Source organism: Octodon degus, unplaced genomic scaffold (genome assembly GCF_000260255.1).
Source record: "Octodon degus isolate 3935 unplaced genomic scaffold, OctDeg1.0 scaffold00071, whole genome shotgun sequence".
In the NCBI taxonomy this organism is placed as follows: domain Eukaryota; kingdom Metazoa; phylum Chordata; class Mammalia; order Rodentia; family Octodontidae; genus Octodon; species Octodon degus.
In genome coordinates this window covers 11,359,713-11,378,369 of record NW_004524647.1, presented here as the reverse complement: position 1 = coordinate 11,378,369, position 18,657 = coordinate 11,359,713, and the positions used below count along the sequence as shown (strand labels likewise).

General features: G+C 38.6%; 1 protein-coding gene across 1 annotated transcript in view; it reads right to left on the bottom strand.

Annotated features, from left to right (window-relative positions):
* Positions 1 to 18,657, bottom strand: part of Taf3 (TATA-box binding protein associated factor 3) — a 176,106-nt gene that overhangs the window by 30,502 nt on the left and 126,947 nt on the right. The window contains exon 4 of the mRNA XM_004635293.2: positions 6,920 to 7,002. Coding sequence (XP_004635350.1) covers positions 6,920 to 7,002 — 83 coding nt within the window. The remainder of the gene's footprint in view (positions 1 to 6,919; positions 7,003 to 18,657) is intronic.

Here is an 18,657-nt window from a genome sequence, read left to right as displayed (position 1 = left end):
AGCAGCCCATATTCAGAAGACCAGAATGACAGGCACTCCAAGCATGAAACTACTATTACAAATTACCATCTGCAGTGCAGTAGCTCAGCTCACAGGTATCAGTATACATAGTTACTCAGGGTGAGAATCTTTCCAATTTTCTGCTAGATTAAAAAATCTTCTGTCCCCTGGCCTGTTGACTGCTGTAATCCCAGCACTTGGGAGACTGTAAACAGGAGTATCACTACGAGTCTGATCTACGCAGTGAGACCCTGTACACCCTGTCCTAAATACAAACACACACATCACACCCCTGTTTCATGGGCCCGAGGGGGCAACTCAATGCTAGATCATGTGCTAAGCATGTGCAACTCCCTGGGCTCAATCTCCAGCACACACACCTCTCTTCACACACACACACACACACACACACACACACACACACACACTGCTAAGATACTATGATCATTTCTATTTTCTGGTTTACAATGTATCCTCATTAAGTTACCTTAGATTCATTTAGGCTGGAAAAAGCACTTCAAATATGCAAAGAAAAAGCAGAAAATAGGAGAAAAACTATTTGTTATTATTCACCTAAAAGAGTTTATTAATGAAATACCATTATACATTTTTCACCGTATTAAATGCTCTTTGGCTAAATCTATCTAGCTAATTTTAAAATATAAAAATACCATTTTTTTTGGAAAATATTTAAATGACTTTTTCAAGTACTTACGATTATTCTCTTTTCTATCAAAAAATTTGGGTCTCACAAAGACAAAAGTATCTGAACATATTTGTTTTAAAAAAAGATTAAACCTTATTAAAAAATTAATATGTTTTTACTTATTTTCAGAGAATATTATTTAGATATTTCAACTATTGCACAACCCGCACTAGATATAAGCTAAACTTTGTGAACTATACCAAAAAAGCAAATGACACAAAAAGGAATACATATAAACTTTTAGAACATCTGATTTCTTCTTTCTTTCTTTTTTGAGACAGGGTCTCACTACTAACTAGTTCAGGCTGACTTTGAACTCACTATGTAGTCCAAGCTGGCTTCACACTTGGGGCACTCTTCCTGCCTCAGGCTCCTGAGTTCTGGGATTACAGGCGTGTGCCACTACACCCGGCAGCACCCCTGCTATTAAAAGAACTGGAGAATAAGAAAATTTCCTGAGTTTAAGAAAGCAATCTAGTTGCCACTGGAAATCAAAACATTAGGAAAAAGAAAACTAACCACCAGCAATAAAGTCATCCCTGAAAAAAATCTCAATGTAATCTCTGAGTGGTTTGAAAGCTGGGCTAAAATTGCCGAACAGTATAGCTATTATGATCTCTCTCAGTCAAAGGGAATTTAGTTACCATTGATAGCAATATTGTTCTCGGAAAGGCACATGTGAGTTATGTGTCACCTGGTCAAACACACTGTTAGACATTAATTTAAAAACAACCAAGCATTTTAGGATGTCTGGAGGGCCTTGGGTAGTCCCTCCTTCTCTGATGAGCTCATGGAACTCAGCTGGAATGGAGGCAGGAGCAGAGAAGGGCAGTTTCTAGTTTTCCCACCACAGTGTCCTGGCCACCAGCTGTGCAGCACAGCGGACCTCTCAACCCCGGGACAAGACAGGGGCTGGGATGGGTGGGCAGGACAGAACAGCTGTCTAGAACCTGTGTGAGGGCAGCAAGGTGACCTGGTTAGCAGAAGAAAGCTCTTTCCCACACCCATCATTCACCCTGAAGGCTTCACACAAATTTAAACTCTGTTTTTCTAATACTTGGCCAACAAGTAAAATTAAACCTTTTATATGATGCACTTTTAACATAATTCTGAGCTTTGTACAGTCACACATTGTGACACAGAAACACAGAAGAGTTGCAGTCCTATCCTGTCAAGTCTTTCTCTACCAATCTCTCTCAAAAATTCCTGTTCCAGATCTTACTGCACTGCTTTCTTCACAGAAACAAGTGCAAAGATGAATGCTGCAAGTTAGTCAGCCTTCCTAACACTTGCTCAAAATAAAGTAGCTCAGCAAATAGTAAGGTGGGGATGACAAGTCCCATGACAACTATGCACCCTGGCCCCTCCAGCAGAGTGAACATGCCATTACTACGTGACTACATGGGGCCACACGGACACACAGGGACCCAGAATGCTGATGACCCAGAATGCTGATCAGCAGGGTCCCAGTGACCCGGGGAGAGCTGAAACCCATCTGCTGTCTTGGCATCAAGGCCAGACTTGACTGCTGAACTAGACCCAGGTCTCTCAACAGTGAGCCTGAATGTGCTAGGTTCCTATTCATACTTGAGGGGTACTGACACTGTAATTTCAGGGATAAGACTTTGGTTTTGTTCTTTTTAGTACCAGGGATCAAACTTAAGACCTTGTGCTTGCCAGGCAGGTGTTTGTGTCGCTATCTCCCCAGCCCTTGTTTTGTTTTTGTTACAGGGTCTTGTTGTAGTTCAGGCTGGTCTTAAACTCACTAGCTCAGACTGATCTTCCATAGTCACTCACAGTGATTTTCTTGCTTCAGCCTCCTGAGTGCTGGGTTACAGGTATGACAAGGATTTTAATTTCATACTTAATGTAGATCATCGGGAACTCTGTATACCCATTATGGGTAGACACATTAAAAGAATTTGAGGTCTGTGAAAAGTTATCTAAAATTTTAACTCTGGTCAGAAACAGGCACTGGCCTCACCACAGACACTCTTCAGAACAGCTTCTAAGAAAGTGAAATCAAGGGAAAAAACAAGATACTTCTTTTACTTCAAGGAAAAATAATTCACAGTAGAGGAAACAAGCTAACCTCAAGGGCAGAAGACATAACTTTAGTAAAGGCTCAGAAACTAAATATTGTCTTGTAGATCCTCCAAAAACAGTATAATTTGAACCTTGTAAAACTTTCCCTTCTTCCCACAGTCTTAGAAGACTACACTCTTTGTCTGTCCTCCAGTAATAAAGATCCCTGCTCACCCTAGGCTGCTCAATCCCCTTCAATTTTGAATCCCAGCTCACTCATCAATTTCACCTTAAAAGAGTACTACTTTATTCCCAAATGGGTACAAATTAAGTAACAAAGGGCACATTTATATGGCTCTTTCACCTCTTTTCCATGATTGTAGTCCTGGACTAAATCATACAAACTTATGCTATGACCATAAATCACAAATCTGAAGGTCATTTAGTTCTCATGGGTCACTGTCATGGCTTCTGCCAAGATGTCCCCCCAAAACCTCACATGGTCGTATGTGGGGGTTTTTCAGAGATGACTAAATCTAGAGTATGTGATTGCAATGCCACGGTTAAAGGGTGCCAGGATTAAGGGTGGGTGACTACTCAATCAGTGCACTGGTTGGTTTGGCGCCACCCTATCCTGGTCGCCTAGATAAATATAAGGAACAGAAAGCTGTCCTGTCCCTTGCTTGCCCTAGTACCTCTGGGTGCCATGAACTGCTTCTCCTCTGCAATGCTGTCTGCTATGCCCACACTGCCTCGGAGCCAGCTAATTATGGGCTGAAGCTGTTATAAACTATTTCTCTAAGTAAATCTTTCCCGCTCTAACTTTGGGTGCCAGATATTCTGTCTCAGCAAAAGAGAAGTAACTAAGACAATCGTGAACTATTTTTTAAATGTTTTTTTAGCTACTTAAAACTGTAAAAGCCATTCTTAGTTTGTGGGCCACACAAAAAACAAGCAGTGGGCTCAATTCAACACAAAGGTTGTAGTTTTCTGATCTCTGATTTAGAACCCCCACATTTTGAAAAAGCACTTTACTGAGCAAGTTCTGTTTTACATAATTCTATTATTATCTGACTTGGAATTCTCTCTTACTCTCTCTTACTTTAATTAAAAGTGTGATGTATCTCAATTAATCTCTTTGTTCCATTGTAAGGATTTTCTTGCATCTGCCTTGGTTAAATGATATACCTTTTATGTAATATGGGGTTATTTACCTAAACATCTGAAAGTTTGTTATATAATATTGTCCTTTCAAAGGCAGTTTGTCTAGAATCTCTGATTACTATATTTTCCCTTTGTTCCAATGTAATGAGATCTATTTCTCAAATCTCCCAATATCTTAGGTGCATGAATGATTTCTTGAAAGAAGAAAACAGAATAAACAGTCAAAAGAATTAGTAAAAGATGTTTAAGGGCAGACAGATGAATATAACTATCAATGCCTTTTTACAAACCTTTTATCTCTAAAGGGAGTAAAGAAAGCAAGCCTTTGTGTGGAAGCTGAGATTTAAGTACTGAGAAACAGGAATTAAGATTTGAAGGGGTAGGAGAAAACATCTGTTCAAATGAAGACTATCTTTCTCTGAGCAGATGATATACAGAATTCTCATGGAGTGATGTGAAGAGTTATTTGGTAGTCTCCTCTGTCCTCCACCAGCTGAGAGATGAGGACATGACTCAAACTTCTTTAGGCAAGGCTGAGTGTACTATGTACATTACTACTGCACCTGAAAATACCTATCTAAAAAGAGATGGGTCTGCATCTCTTTTGCTAACACTTCAGAAGCTTGTCATCAGTACTACCATAGTCTAGGTCTCTCTACTGGTACAGTAAAGAACTATGTGGAAATTGTACAGAAAATTTAGATTAAAAATACAGACTATCTAGGTTTCTTTTTCTTTTTTGGTACCAGAAACTGAACTCAGGACCTAGCACCCGCTAGGCAGGAGTTTGTGCTGCTGACCTATCTCCCCAGCCCTGGATTTTTTCTTTACATCTTCAAAGTTGTATACCCCTAATAAAGGCTACATCTACACTTCTTTTTTTAAAATTTCTTATTTCTATACTTTATTTTATCTTATTATATTGTATTTTAGGGAAGGGTCTGCAGGGTGTTCAGGGTCTCACTACTACATCAGACTCGTAGTGATCTTCCTGTTTACAGCCTCCCAAGAGCTGGGATTATAAGCGTGTGCCACCACACCCAGTCTCTACATCTACACTTCTAACACTTGTCAAAATCACACTGGGCTTTCACACAGCACTACCTGAGCTTGACAAGGCAGTGGTGTAGGATACACCCAAACTTGAGATGAAATGATCCACTGAGAAAACAAAGCACGTTTATGTTCTCTACCTACTTAAGATTATAGGCCTTATTCCATTTTATGGCTAAAATTGAATGGATATGCAAGCTTATTTTTAGTATATTTGTTTGCAATGCAAGCTATTCCATTTTCAGACTTACCAGGAAAAATGAAGTTGTAAATTTGTACTTGTAGCGTGTGAACGCCAAGTAGATGATATATAGTATGGTATTTATAAAAAGGAACATGTTTTCAACATGATTCATAAAATCAGTACTTCATACCTCATTGGAATCACGTTCAGAGCTCTGCAGGCTTTTATCTGTCATCAAAAGATGAATAAAAGAAATATATCCAACTAATTTTCTATTTATTTATTTTTATGTATTTAGTACAGGGTCTCACTATGTAGATCGGACTCATAGTGATTCTCCTGTTTTCAGCCTCCCAAGTGCTGGGATTACAGGCACATGCCACCATGCCCAGTCTCCATTACCCTCTCAGCACGCCCCAGGGGTGGGGCTGGAATGACATGCTGAGATCAAGCTGCTGCTGCTGCGCTCTGCCTAGGCAGGCACTTTAGTCCACTGAGCTATCTGGCAGGCTCCCAACTAATTTACTTTAAAGGACTGGCTTCTTGGGCTGAGGAGATAGCTCGGCAGACTAAGTGCCTGCCTGGCAAGCGCAAGGACCCAGACTTGATCCCTGGCACCGCATTCAATGCTGGCTCTGGAATCCCAGAGTATGTTACGCCAGCCACCAAAACCAGCCATGATGGCACACACCCGTAGTCCCAAAGCTGGAGAGGCTGAGACAGGAGGATCACTACAAGTTTGAGCTGCATAGTGAGACCCTGTACCAAATAAATAAATGAGTAAAAGATTTTTTTAAAAAAGGATAGTCTTCTTTAAAGTCTATAATGATTCTGTGAAAATTAAGGAAAACACCAAATGTGGAATGTACATTTTAGCTTTAAACAAAAAGACTGGAGAACTACAACTTCAGTTGTTACCATTACTCAACTGTTTCACCAAACCCCTGGCAGTGTCTTTGTTTTATAGGTAGAGAATAAAACTATGATCCACCTGTATCTTTGTTCTGTGACAGTGACTGAGAGTGTTTAATTAAAAAAGTATAATGGTATATCTATGTAGCCTGATGGCTAACCTTGGCTGTCAACTTGACTGGGCTGAGAAACACCTAGTATGTTAGTAATACATTTTTCTGGATGTGTCTGTAAGGATGCTTCTAGAGATGGGCATGTAGGATGGCGACCAGGGAGGGAGACCTCCCCTTGGTGCGGGTAGCCCTACCAGGAGGCTACGGGCCTGGATAAAACACAAGTAGAAGGAGAAGGAAGCCACCAGCTTGGGCTCCTTCCCTCTTTACTTCCTGGCTGCCGTGAGGTGAGCAGCTTTCCTTTACCACAACCTGTGGCTCTGACATTTCTCTCCCTCATCTCAGGCCTAAAAGTAATGGAGCCACCTAGCCATAGACTGAAACTTCTGAAACCCCGGGCCACAGTAAACCTTACCTCTTCTAAACTGTTTTTCTAATATTTGTCATAGCATCAGAAAACTATGATACTGGGTGAATCCATCCAATACAGAGTTTCTTATTTACTAAGACCTTAAAACACTATGTAGGAATGTTATGTACTAGTTATTAAAAAAAAAAGATATAAACAACAAGACAACAATGGTTCTATATGTCAAAGCAAAAGGTATTCGGAGGAAGAAACAAATACAAACTTCTGAGTCCTCAAAACAAAGCTTTACCCTACATGGCCATACAGGAAAAGGCCTGCAGAATTTTAATTCTGTTAGGAGAGGGTAGAAAAGGTTTTTACTTGTTTTGCTGATTTGAAACATTTATACTCACATCTTGTCTTGGCCAGCACCAACTCGCAGAGTCAATCTGGGGATAACTGGACTTGGGGCTGGAATGACTGGTTCCACTTTTATCTGTGGAAGTTAGCACATTACAAGTCAATATAGATTCTCCCCTGCAAAAGGGCCTACTCGTGCGTCTGCTTTTAAACCCCTACAAGCTTAATAAACAACTTTAAGCCACAAATATGTCTAAGATGCTAGACATAAAGACCATCTGGGCTATCCAATGTTGTATTTTCAATAACTGAAGGCTATCTTGCATCTTGAGAAATTCCATGAACTTTAACCACAATATGTAAATAGGGCAGTTATTTCTGTTTTATTCTTGAGTTCCATTATACTGTCGGAATTGTCAAACAAAATTGATTATTTAGAGCATTTGGTAAAATATTTATATAATTGCCAGATTTAACATAACTAGAAAAACCTTCAATAATATTTTCCTTTTAAGAGGAAATATACTTGTTTATGGGACTTAACAAATGTTAAACTCATTATTAAGTTTGCTTTAGCACATGAGAAAGCTAAAACATCAAATGTAACTACAGCATTACCTTATTCCATTTTTGGTTAGCAGTAAAAAGATCTAAAATGCTGTAAGATAAAAAACTATTACTTCTTAGGATTTGTAGTGATTCCTGAAAAAGTTAAAAAAATATTTGATCTACTACTTAGAATGAAAATATAGAAGTAGCATATTAAAGAGTCTCCACAATTTTTCATTTGAACAGCTTACAGTGTAATTTTTTTTTTCCAGAACCGGGGCATTATTTTGAATAAGCTAAACAAAAACCTCTATGGCTCCAAATTATTATTTACATCAATTTTCAATGGGGGCTTGACTGGCATTTTTGGTGGGATAATTCTTTGCTGCATGGGACTGTCTGGGCATTGACAGATGTTCAGGATGCGTGTTGTCCTGGAATATTTTGTGAGAGCAGTTTATTGCTAGTCAATGACAACAAGCTGCAAAACACTGATTATGTATTTTAAGAATTAAATCATAATAGTGTGGTGGTTCTAATACTATTCAGTACATTATATCACAGGTGATTCGCACATGGGCCAAATCTATTACTCTCATATATTTACTAATCTCCTCGAAGAGCTGTGTTGAACCAACCATCATAGCAAGATCTGCTCTGAGGTCTACTTAAACTAAGTAAAACCCTCTTGCACAATGCCTGGTATGTAGGAGGCACTCAATCAACATTCTTTAATCAACACCTTATCCAAAATGTCCAGTCATCTCTCATGTCTCATGATTATTCCATTGTTCACCCATGACCAACCTACTACTATCCTCCAGAGTGCTAAGTGATACTGAAGAAAATTTATGCCTTTTCCTATCAGTTTATTGGATTTCCAGTTCACTTAGATATGGGCTGACACCATGTCTGTTTTGCTTATTGCTACTGCCCAGTGTCTATTAAGCGCTTAAGACACATTTAAAGTATGAATATTGGGGCCGGGGAGATGGCTCAGTGGAATAAGCGTTTCCCTGGCAAGTGCAAGGGCCTGAGTTCAATCCCTGGTTCCGCAAAAAAAAAAAAAAAAAGTAGTAATGAATGTAAAATTTTATTACGAGTACTGCCCTGTTGCTCAGCAAATTCAACAGGAAGAAGTATTGAGGCTACTAGGCAAAAGAACTTCAACTTCTCATAAGTAGACTTTTCTGCATCCTCAATTATAACTACAGCCCATTTCCTCTAGTTTTTAAAGAATATTATTATTCATTAGCTTAATTATTTACTGTATCCTCAACCTATCTGGTCAATTATTTTTATCTACCTTTTAAATGAGTTCAACTCTATATTTAAAAAGAAAATTACCTTCCCTTCAACCTCTACCTAACAACCCCTCACATTTATTGTTCCTTTATTCACTTTACTGTCCTTGTTTCTTCACTTATTATTCACTCCTCAACCCATACTACTCTTGTTTTTTCCCCAACCAGGTCATTAAAACTACTCTTCAGAAACACTAATTACTTCCTGATGACCCAGTATATGTTTTCCATTATAGGTCATTCCATTCCTTCCTTTTCTTTACAAAGTCCTCTACTCTTGCCTGATCTTATTTATTCCTCTCATCATTTCAGCTTCTTTTGTGATCCCAAACATTTCCATAGTTTCAACTGGGGGTTTTATTTATTTTTTATTTTATTATTTTCTATTTTATGTATTTGGTACAGAGTCTCACTATGCAGCTTGGATGTGTAGTGATCCTCCTGTTTCCAGCCTCCACAGTGCTAGGATTATAGGCATGCACCACAATACCCAGACAGGTCACTCAATGGCTCAGCATGCCTGGGGGCAAGGCTGGCACAGCATGCTGGATCAGGGATCAAGCCCTGGTCCCTGAGCTTGCCAAAGCAGGTACTTAGTTCACTGCAACTGTGAGTTTTAAATACATTATATCTTCAAAATTTGCCTTTCTAGACTAGCCCTGATTGAACCTCAGAATGGAAGGCTGTCTACTGAACATTTTCCAGTAGATATCTAGTAGGAATTTCATCACATAATAAAAACTACCTTCCTTCCCTCCTTCTCTTTTTTTTCTCCCCTCCAACTCTCCTTTATTCTATTTTATTTATTTATTTTTTGGGTGCTATGGATTGAACTGTGAATCTTGTACAATATTCTTACTTTTAGCTGAGGTCTCCTTCATTTGCTAGTTCCACAATACAGTACAGTAGATTTTTCTCAAGGCCCCACTGAGTCAACACTAAGGAGGTGGGGTAGAGCACGACCTACCTTAACTATTTAATAGGTTTTTTTTGTTCTCTGTGTTCACTTTCTCTCTCTCAGGGAGCGGGTGTGTGACAAAACATTCCATAGCTAAGCAGATCTGAAAACCAAGGGGGTCCAGTCTGTATTTTGTATACTATTGAGAATTCTATATTTTTGTTACCTTTTATGTTATCTGTAGAATAAACAAATACAACCAAAAATAAATAAACACTGATAACCCACTTACGTTTGCCAGGAGTTGTACTTGATTATTTTCCAAATGTTTATTACATTTAGATTTTTTAATAAGCATGTGGGGCAGATATTATGGATTTTGTTTTACAAGAAAACTGATCATATATGGAGTAGCCACTTTTTTTTTTTAACTTTGTTTTCTTATTTCATTTGAAGGTTATGTAAATAACAAAACCAGGAATGTACATAGTCTTTTTGAAGAGAATAAAAAAACTACAAATTATACAAATTTCCATATTGATTAAAGTTCAAAATTTTAGGTTTGAACATTCATAGATGAGGTATTTTGAATATTGCTTTTAAAATTAATTTAATTAATTTATTTATTAATTAATTTTTTGGCGGAACCGGGGATTGAACTCAGGCTCTTGTGCTCACCAGAGAGGCACTTATTCCACTGAGTCATCTCCCCAGCCCCTAAAATTAATTTTAAACTGATAAATAAAAACAAAAATTGTATAAACATATGGGGTACCATGTGATGTTTCAATACATACATATACTGGGTAACATTTATATCAACTTAAACATTACTCAAATATTTATATTTATTTTTTGCAGAACGAGATTGGACACAGGGCCTCATGCATGGTACTTAGTACTCTAACACTGAGCTATAACCCCCAGCCCATTTACCATTTCTCTACAATGAAAACTTTTAAAATTCTGGTATTACTGAACCACCCTACTATGTATTAGTAGACCAGAACTTCTTGCTCAGTAATACTTACTCCTTTAACTAAGAACACTATTTTTTAAATGCTTAACACTTTGCAAAGCTTTTTAAAAAAACTTTTTATTCATTTTAATGAGAAAAAATAGCAATGAAAGTTTCAAAATAGGTTAGTAGACTGTTATAATAATTAATACATTGTATATTGTTGTCTTCGTAGTCATTCAGAGGACAAGATGTAGACATGATATCTTGTCTACACAATATTAGTATAAACCTTTCTTCTCCTTGAACTAATAAAGCTTTTTTTTGCAGTACTGGGGATTGAACTCAGGACCTTGTGCTTGCCAGGCACGCGCTTATTCTACTGAACTATTTCCTTGGCCCCTTAAAGCTTTTTTATTTCAATAAAGATGTTTCCCTTACATTTCTTTACCGTACTGGATAGTAACTGTAACTTACACTTGTATAGTACTTCACCAAATATGTCCATAGCCCATATACATTATCCAACTGGATCTTCACAACTGTTTAAGCAGGTATAGAAGGTATTATTATCCTCACATAATGAAGGGCTCCGAAAAATTAAATGGTTTCCCCGGAGTTACAAAGTTAGTAAATAAATGGCCTAACTCCAGGTCTCCTGACACTAAATTCATCTTTTCCACCATAGCAGATATCTTGATTCTCTGATCTTTACATTTTTTTGCAAAGGTCCCTTATGATAAATTACATATTCTTTGACATGGCTAGCATTAGTTGTAATATGTTTTTTCACTATGGAGTGCTAATATATATGGAAATTGAGATAAATTTTGCCATGTAACTAAACTAGTTGGCTTTTTGATGCTGTCTTAAATGACTTGGCAGGACAAATGAATCAAGCCATGGCCTACTTATGACCCTATTACTTAAAAAGTTAAATGATATAATACCTAAGAAATAAGCACAAAATAATGTTGATATACTCTGTAAGTCACTAAAGATGGTATGAATGTGCCCTCAGAAGAACAGGTATTCACTCAATTGACTGAATTAATGAATAATTCTGTTACCTCAGCTCCAAGTTTTATCTGTAATTACAGTGAGCACATCTTCCAAACAGAGACATCTCTGTAAAGAAAGAGGGTGCTATTAATTATGCCATAAAACAGATGTAAACTAGGACTGCTTCAGGCAAAGAAGAACAAATAGTAACTCTGCCTTCAAACTAAGAAAGAACACTGATATTCTTGAGGAAATTAAATTATATTTAACTTGAAAATATTCAAGGATGTGTAGAAAAAGATCAATGAAAATTTCTAAAAAGAAAAAGATTAATGAGGCTGCTAATACTACAAATATAAAACATATAATATCTGAATAAAAAATTTCTTCCCAGATTTTAATGTTAACTGAGTACTTTCCACAAACACAGAAATAATGTCTTATGTCTATTTCCCAGGAAACAACACATTAAATGACAGTTGCTTTGATGACTTAAATAATACAACATATGCCATCTTTTAATGGCATGGAGCCTAAATCTGGGGACAACCAGAGTTTGTAAGGGTTAAAATAAAAGAACAGCACTTTGGAGTAATGCTGAGAATTGGGGCGAGCAGAAGAGCATTTACAGTGGATTACTAAGCTTCCCAATTCACCAAAGAGGTACAGTCCAGCAATATAAGACTCCTTTGTAGCTAACTAAAAATACATTGTCAGTGGATTTGTCCAGTTTTATGTATAAGCAATACTTCTTTCACCTGAACTAATACTAGTAGTCATATAAGCCCCTTATTGCCATGTGCTGCATTTTTTTTGCTAATCTTCAAGGATTTAGCTTCTTTGCCACATACCTCAGGGCACCAACTGATAAAGCTCTAACTCTCCATTTTTCCAGGACACCAACAGTGCAGCCTTGCAAAAAATGAAAATCGCTCAAGAGATTTAAAGGGGAAATTTATTTTTAAAATCCTGACTTGAAGCAAAGAGGTGGATTTTTAAAAAGCTTATCTATAAAGAATCAGTTTAAATTTAAATTCTATCTTGGAACTCTTTCATGCATTCCAGCTTTAAAGTTTATCTTTTGACAGGGACTTTCTACAAAGGTAATGGGCAGCTTTGTCAATATAATCTGTGCAAGGTTTTAAAAATTTTTTTTTAATGTTAAAGTCCTTTCATTTAAAAATACACACACACACACACACACACACACACACACACAGATACATACATACATCAGCTAGGGTAGCAGCAAGTTTAGCAAGCACTAGTTCAGATTCGCATCAGCATTGTTATGTCAGAAAAATAACCCACAAATACTACTGATGAAAAGTCAAATTTAATCACAACATTTTGGATGAGAAGCTATGACTGGTAAGCTTTTTGTCATCTTTGTTAGCAATTAAGGTCTTCACATTAATTCCTTTTAGAAACAGTCTCACAAAACACTGGTAAGTTTAAATTTTTTATGCGGGGCGGGGTACTGGGAATCAAACTTAGACCCTTGGGCTTGCCAGGCAGGTACTTGTGCCGCTGAGTTATATCCCTGGCCCAAGTTGTTTAAAATATTAACAAGATAGAAGGTGCCTGGTTGTGGTTAATGATAACAAGTGGTGTCCACACAGAGCTGTTGGCCACAACCTCTCCATTCACAATGCTTGATGAAAATTAAGTTACTTGTTTCTTTTAGAATAGTCAGAAGAAACAAGAAAATAAGATTCACCCTTTTACCTGTGTTATTTTAACACTGTATCTCACAAGTTATGAGATCTGAGGAGAAAAAACTAGAAATGAGACTATATTTCTTTAAGGAGGGAAGAAAGAAGAACTTTTATTTATTTGTTTTTTGCAGAACTGGGGATTGAACTCAGGCCCTAGCGCTTGCCAGGGAAGCACTTATTCTACTGAATCATCTCCCCAGCCCCACAACTTTTATTAATGGGACAAACTAGTAAGGCATTTATCATTCTCTAAACTGTTTAAATTCAATAAAAGATTAGAGGCAAATCTTAAAGGATTTGGGGAGAGATTAAGAAATATTAAAAATTGTAATTGTTCAGATGACTAAAGGCTGTGAAGACAACCTTTTCCCTGTTTTTAAAAACATAGCAGTTAAACAGAGATACTCTTAAGGTTTCTTCAAAGACTAACATTGTATCAAGTTGTGCTGTCACCTTGGTCCCGAACACTACCTCTTCTTCCCACCTCACTAACGTGTTATCTGTGGACACCCAGAACAGTGACTGGCCTGGGAAGGCTGCCTGGTGGGGTAAAGAACCAGGCTTCGGTCGGACAGACCTGCCAAGTCACAGCTCTTCCATTCATAGCTGCCAGAATTCACTCAATCTTCTGTGCAAGTTTTTCAGTTGTAAAATAGGAACAGCAATACCAAGTCCCTGAGCTGCTTGGAGGATTAAATAATGGGGTCTAGCCAAGCCTGGCACTTGAATGCATTCAATAAGTGATAGTAGCTAAATAATATATCATCTAGGTGAATTCATTTGATAGCCTATGTTAGCTCAAGTGAAAGAATTCATCAGTAGTATACAGTTTTGGGAATCCTTTGTAAAGTACATGGACATTTTAGTATAAATAACTTTTAATTATACATAAGGAGATTATCAACATTATATATTTTTTTAAAATTTGAATTGGCAGTCACTCATCTTAAATGACATAAACCAGTCTTAATTGGTGCTTGCTATGAAGAGGCTTTTTATGCCAGCATATTATTAGAGAAGGTATGAAACTATTCACAAAAAAGGTACACTATAATGATGCTGGTACTGAACAAGAGGCAGAGTTGGAGGCAACAAAGCAAAGGTCTGGGAGGCTGAGACTTTCATGATTAGTTCTCAAGTGGTAGGGCCAAAATTTCCACTCCGAGGGCCAGCCAAATAGTGGATTAAAGCCGGGGGTTTGAGTCCTGGGCCTGCTGTGCCAGCTCTGCCCCCAGGGCGCACTGAGACAGCAATCAAGACTGGGCATGGTGGTGCGCGCCTGTAATCCCAGCTCTTGGGAGGCTGTAAACAGGCAGATCACTATGAGTCCGATCTAGTAGTGAGACCCTGAACAACCTGTGGACTCTTCCCTAAAATACACAAAAAAATTTCTATTCCTGTCAGTGTGGTTGCCAAAGCCATGCATACTGTAGGATACTTCTGGTCCTATTTATCTATATATGCTAGTGGTGTGAGTTGGGGATAAAACACTACTGTGCCAGCCAGATCATATTCTAATTAAAAAAAAGTCAAATATGAAAACAGAATGCTGCCAGTGGTAGTGCCTATCAATCCAGCTACCTGGGGAGCTAAGCAGGAGGATCACAAGTTTAAGGTCAGCCTGGGGACCTTACCAGATCTGGGAAGATAGCTCAGGGGTCTAAGCACCTGCCTGGCAAGCGCAAGGACCCGGATTCAATCCCTGGTACCACGTGCTGTGTTGGCCCAGGCACCAAGCTGGCCACTGAAACTGGGCATTATGGTGCACACATGTAATCCCAGTGCTGGAGAGGCTGAGACAGGTGGATCATACAGGTCTGAGCTGCATAGTGAGCCCCTGTACCAAATAAAAACTTTAAAAAAAAAAGTGGGGGTGAGGGATGTAGCTCAGTCATAGTTGCATGCTTCATGCTTGAATAGCACATGTGAGCCTCTGCGTTTGCTCTTCAGCACCAGAAAAACAAAGCACATTCCCCTGTTTGACACATGGATGTGGCTTATTTTCTACCTAAAATGATAGACACTGATGGGGGTGCAGCTCCATGGCTGAATGCTTGCTAGCATGTGAGGGGTCCCGGACTGAACCTCAAACAAGACCAACAGCTGATTATACATATCAATGTTTAATCCCAATAATGCAACTACTAAGATGTTTTCTTATGATTCTTTATCCAATACACACTTATAATGCCTAGAGTAATTTTTTTTTTTTTTTGTGAAACCAGGGATTGAACTCAGGCCCTTGCGCCTGCCAGGGAAGTGCTTATTCTACTGAGCCATCTCTCTGGCCCTAGAGTAATTCTTAATTAAAATAATACTGTGCATTCATCTAAACTCAAAAGATCCATGGTTTAAAATAAACTATGATGTAATAGATACACTGACATGCACAGAAAAAAATGTTAAGGAAAAATTTAAACTGCTCAGAAATGGGCATTTAGATTCATCAGTGCTAAAGCTATTTTGGTGCATTTATATCTGATCAACCTAATCACTCTTAACGTGGTTTTCTTTAAAAGCTAGTCTGGTGCCATTTTAAGTAAGTGACAGATCAGACTAATACTGCATATTACTCCTCATATAGGAACTACAAGTGTGTGCACATACTGTTTCACTTGTCTTCTTTCATTTGTTTTGCTTTCTGAGGCAGGGTCTTGAGTTTGCCCTGAATTCACTGTGTATCCAAGGTTAACTCTCAACTCACAATAATCCTGTCACAGCCTCCCAAATGCTGGGACTACAAGTGTGCACCACCATGGCTGCTTCATTTACCCTCCCTCCCTCCAGGACAGATTTTCACTTATTTCAGACTAGCCTTGGACTCACTATGCAGTATAGGCTGTAGAGTTCCTATCAGTCCTCCTACTTCAGCACCCCCCTCAGTGTAGGATTACTGGTGTGTGACACCATGCCCAACTCCCATTTTTAACTTAATGTAGGAAAGCACAGTGGCTGGACACATCAATTATAGTATCGTCTGGCCTAGACTAAAATTCTGGCTCTTGTTCAATTACGTATGTTATCTTGGTCAAAGATCTTCCTTTTTCTAAGCCTCCACTGTTCATCTGAAAGCGTTGATCATTAGAGTGCCCACCTCAGAGGGCTACAGGAAGGACTAGTGCTCAGCACAGTATTCAGCACACAGCAATCACTCTGTGTTGATCAGTGGACTCTTCACTCATCCCTGGCACTGAGGGACCAGTGTGTAGGGCAAAATAAATGTGGGAAGATTTTTAATTTCATTGCTTTTGTTGTGGCTATGTAAGATAACTTGTTATAGTATACCCTTTCAGTAACTCATATTGCTTGACAGTTAGGAGTGTGGTGGGGCTGTAAACAGAGAAGTCTGATGTATACACTAGTCTACTCTTGTCAATGGCACTGCCCTTTATTCTTTCTTCTCTGTATAAAGTAATACTAAGTTATTCTTTACTGTTAAAGTAATAATTACATTTAAAGTAATACTAAGAAAACAAAATTTTTGAAAGGTGTAACAATAGCTGCTCCATCAGTACTAACAGATTGGCTATTACGGTCCAAAGAAGTGGCAAATTCTTACCTTCTAAAAATTTGTGCTTTGTATTTTAGGGAAGGGTCTACAGGGTGTTCAGGGTCTCACTAGTAGATCAGACTCATAGTGATCCACCTGTTTACAGCCTCCCAAGAGCTGGGATTATAGGCGCGCACCACCACGCCCAGTCTCAACTGCTGTCTCAATATGCCCTGGGAGCAGAGCCAACAAGGCAGGCCTGGGGATCAAACCTTGGCCCCCGTGCCTGCTTGCAGGTGCTTTAATCTGCTGAGCTATTTGGTCTGCTCTACCTTCTAAAATTTTATAGGATGACTCAAAATGGAAAAACTCAACTGCTGATGCCACTTTCTGAGAAAGTGATTATGTGCCAGCCGTGGCAATGTGTGCATCCTGTATGTTACATCACCTAATCCTCCTATAAGCATCGTGCTCAGTTTCACAAGTGCCAGGATTTGAATTCACATCTACTTCTACAGGCAGTATTATCATGTTACCATCTTATAAGATATGCAATATCTTTTGTCATTTTTCTTATCCATAAGCCATCAGAACTGATGCTGGATCTTATATCCTCTGCCAGGCGAAATCTGTGCTGTTAAGCTTCCCAAAAGGCAGCTGGAGAGACTTCTCCTTCTCAAAATCATGGTCTGCTATTAGAAACCTAATCTGATGGGCTTCACTCAAGTTCATAATGGCTGTTGAAACAATGCTAATGACTTTCCAAAGTTAAGATGATGATGAAAGCAACAGCCCTGTGTTTGGTTTCTTGAGCACTCTGTTGCCAAGTTAGCAGATACATGATGGATAAATGCCTAATGGTCAGACATCTCTCCCAGTGAGCATTTCAAAATGTCAAGCCCATCTGCAGTGCAAGTGACTTTTGCACTTGCTAGCTCGGTGTGACTGTGATCTTGGATAAGGCATTCTCAGGGCCAGGTTCTCACTTGTAAATACTAACACCAGTACCTGCTGGATCAAAGTCACAGGTGTGTTAGGAGAAGAATATAAAGTGTGTGCGGGTACTGTAAAGCCCAAGGAATTGTACATAAAAAGATTACGATAATAAAAATGATTTTTTTAACATGGAAATAAAAGTTGGGTCTCTATGTCTTATTAAGTTGCTCATGTTTAATTATTTGACATCAAAATTTCCATTCTACCCCTTTATATTTCAGAAAAGCCAAGGAACACAAAGAATAAAGTTAGGCAAAAAATGTGAGAGGTACCATCACTATTGTCAGGCAAACTAAATTTTCTAGGTAATTCTGAAAGTAAAAACATTGTAAAACTACTAGTAATAAATCTGTTGTAGGTCTACTGCACCATATTTAGTATGTGGAAAAATTACTGAGTATTATTTTTGTTTTGAAGCTTAACCAAAGAGGACCATACAGGCCAGGGAGGGAACCAGTGAGGAGCCCTGAAGAAAGTTTGGCACATAACAGAAAGTTTAAAAGAAATATTTAAATTAACCAACCAATGCTAGAATAATCTTGAGTCATGCAGGAAGAGTGAAGTTAGAAGACCAGAGGCTACATGCTATGCCCACAGTATCTAGGTCGTGGTACTTATAAAACCATAGAATTTGATCAGTTTCTGTAAAAGGACTCACTGAGAGTGTGATTTGCTGATATGGTAAAACCTCTTGACTACATGGAATTGCTTTTGCTCACTTAAGACTGCTAGGTCAGGGCTGGAGAGATGGCTCAGTGGTCTAAAGCACCTACTTGGAACAAGCTTGACAAAGCATAGGGACCGCAGTTCGAACCCCAGCACCACATGCCAGCCAGTCCCGCCCCCTGGTGGGCTGAGCTGGCCACACACACAATA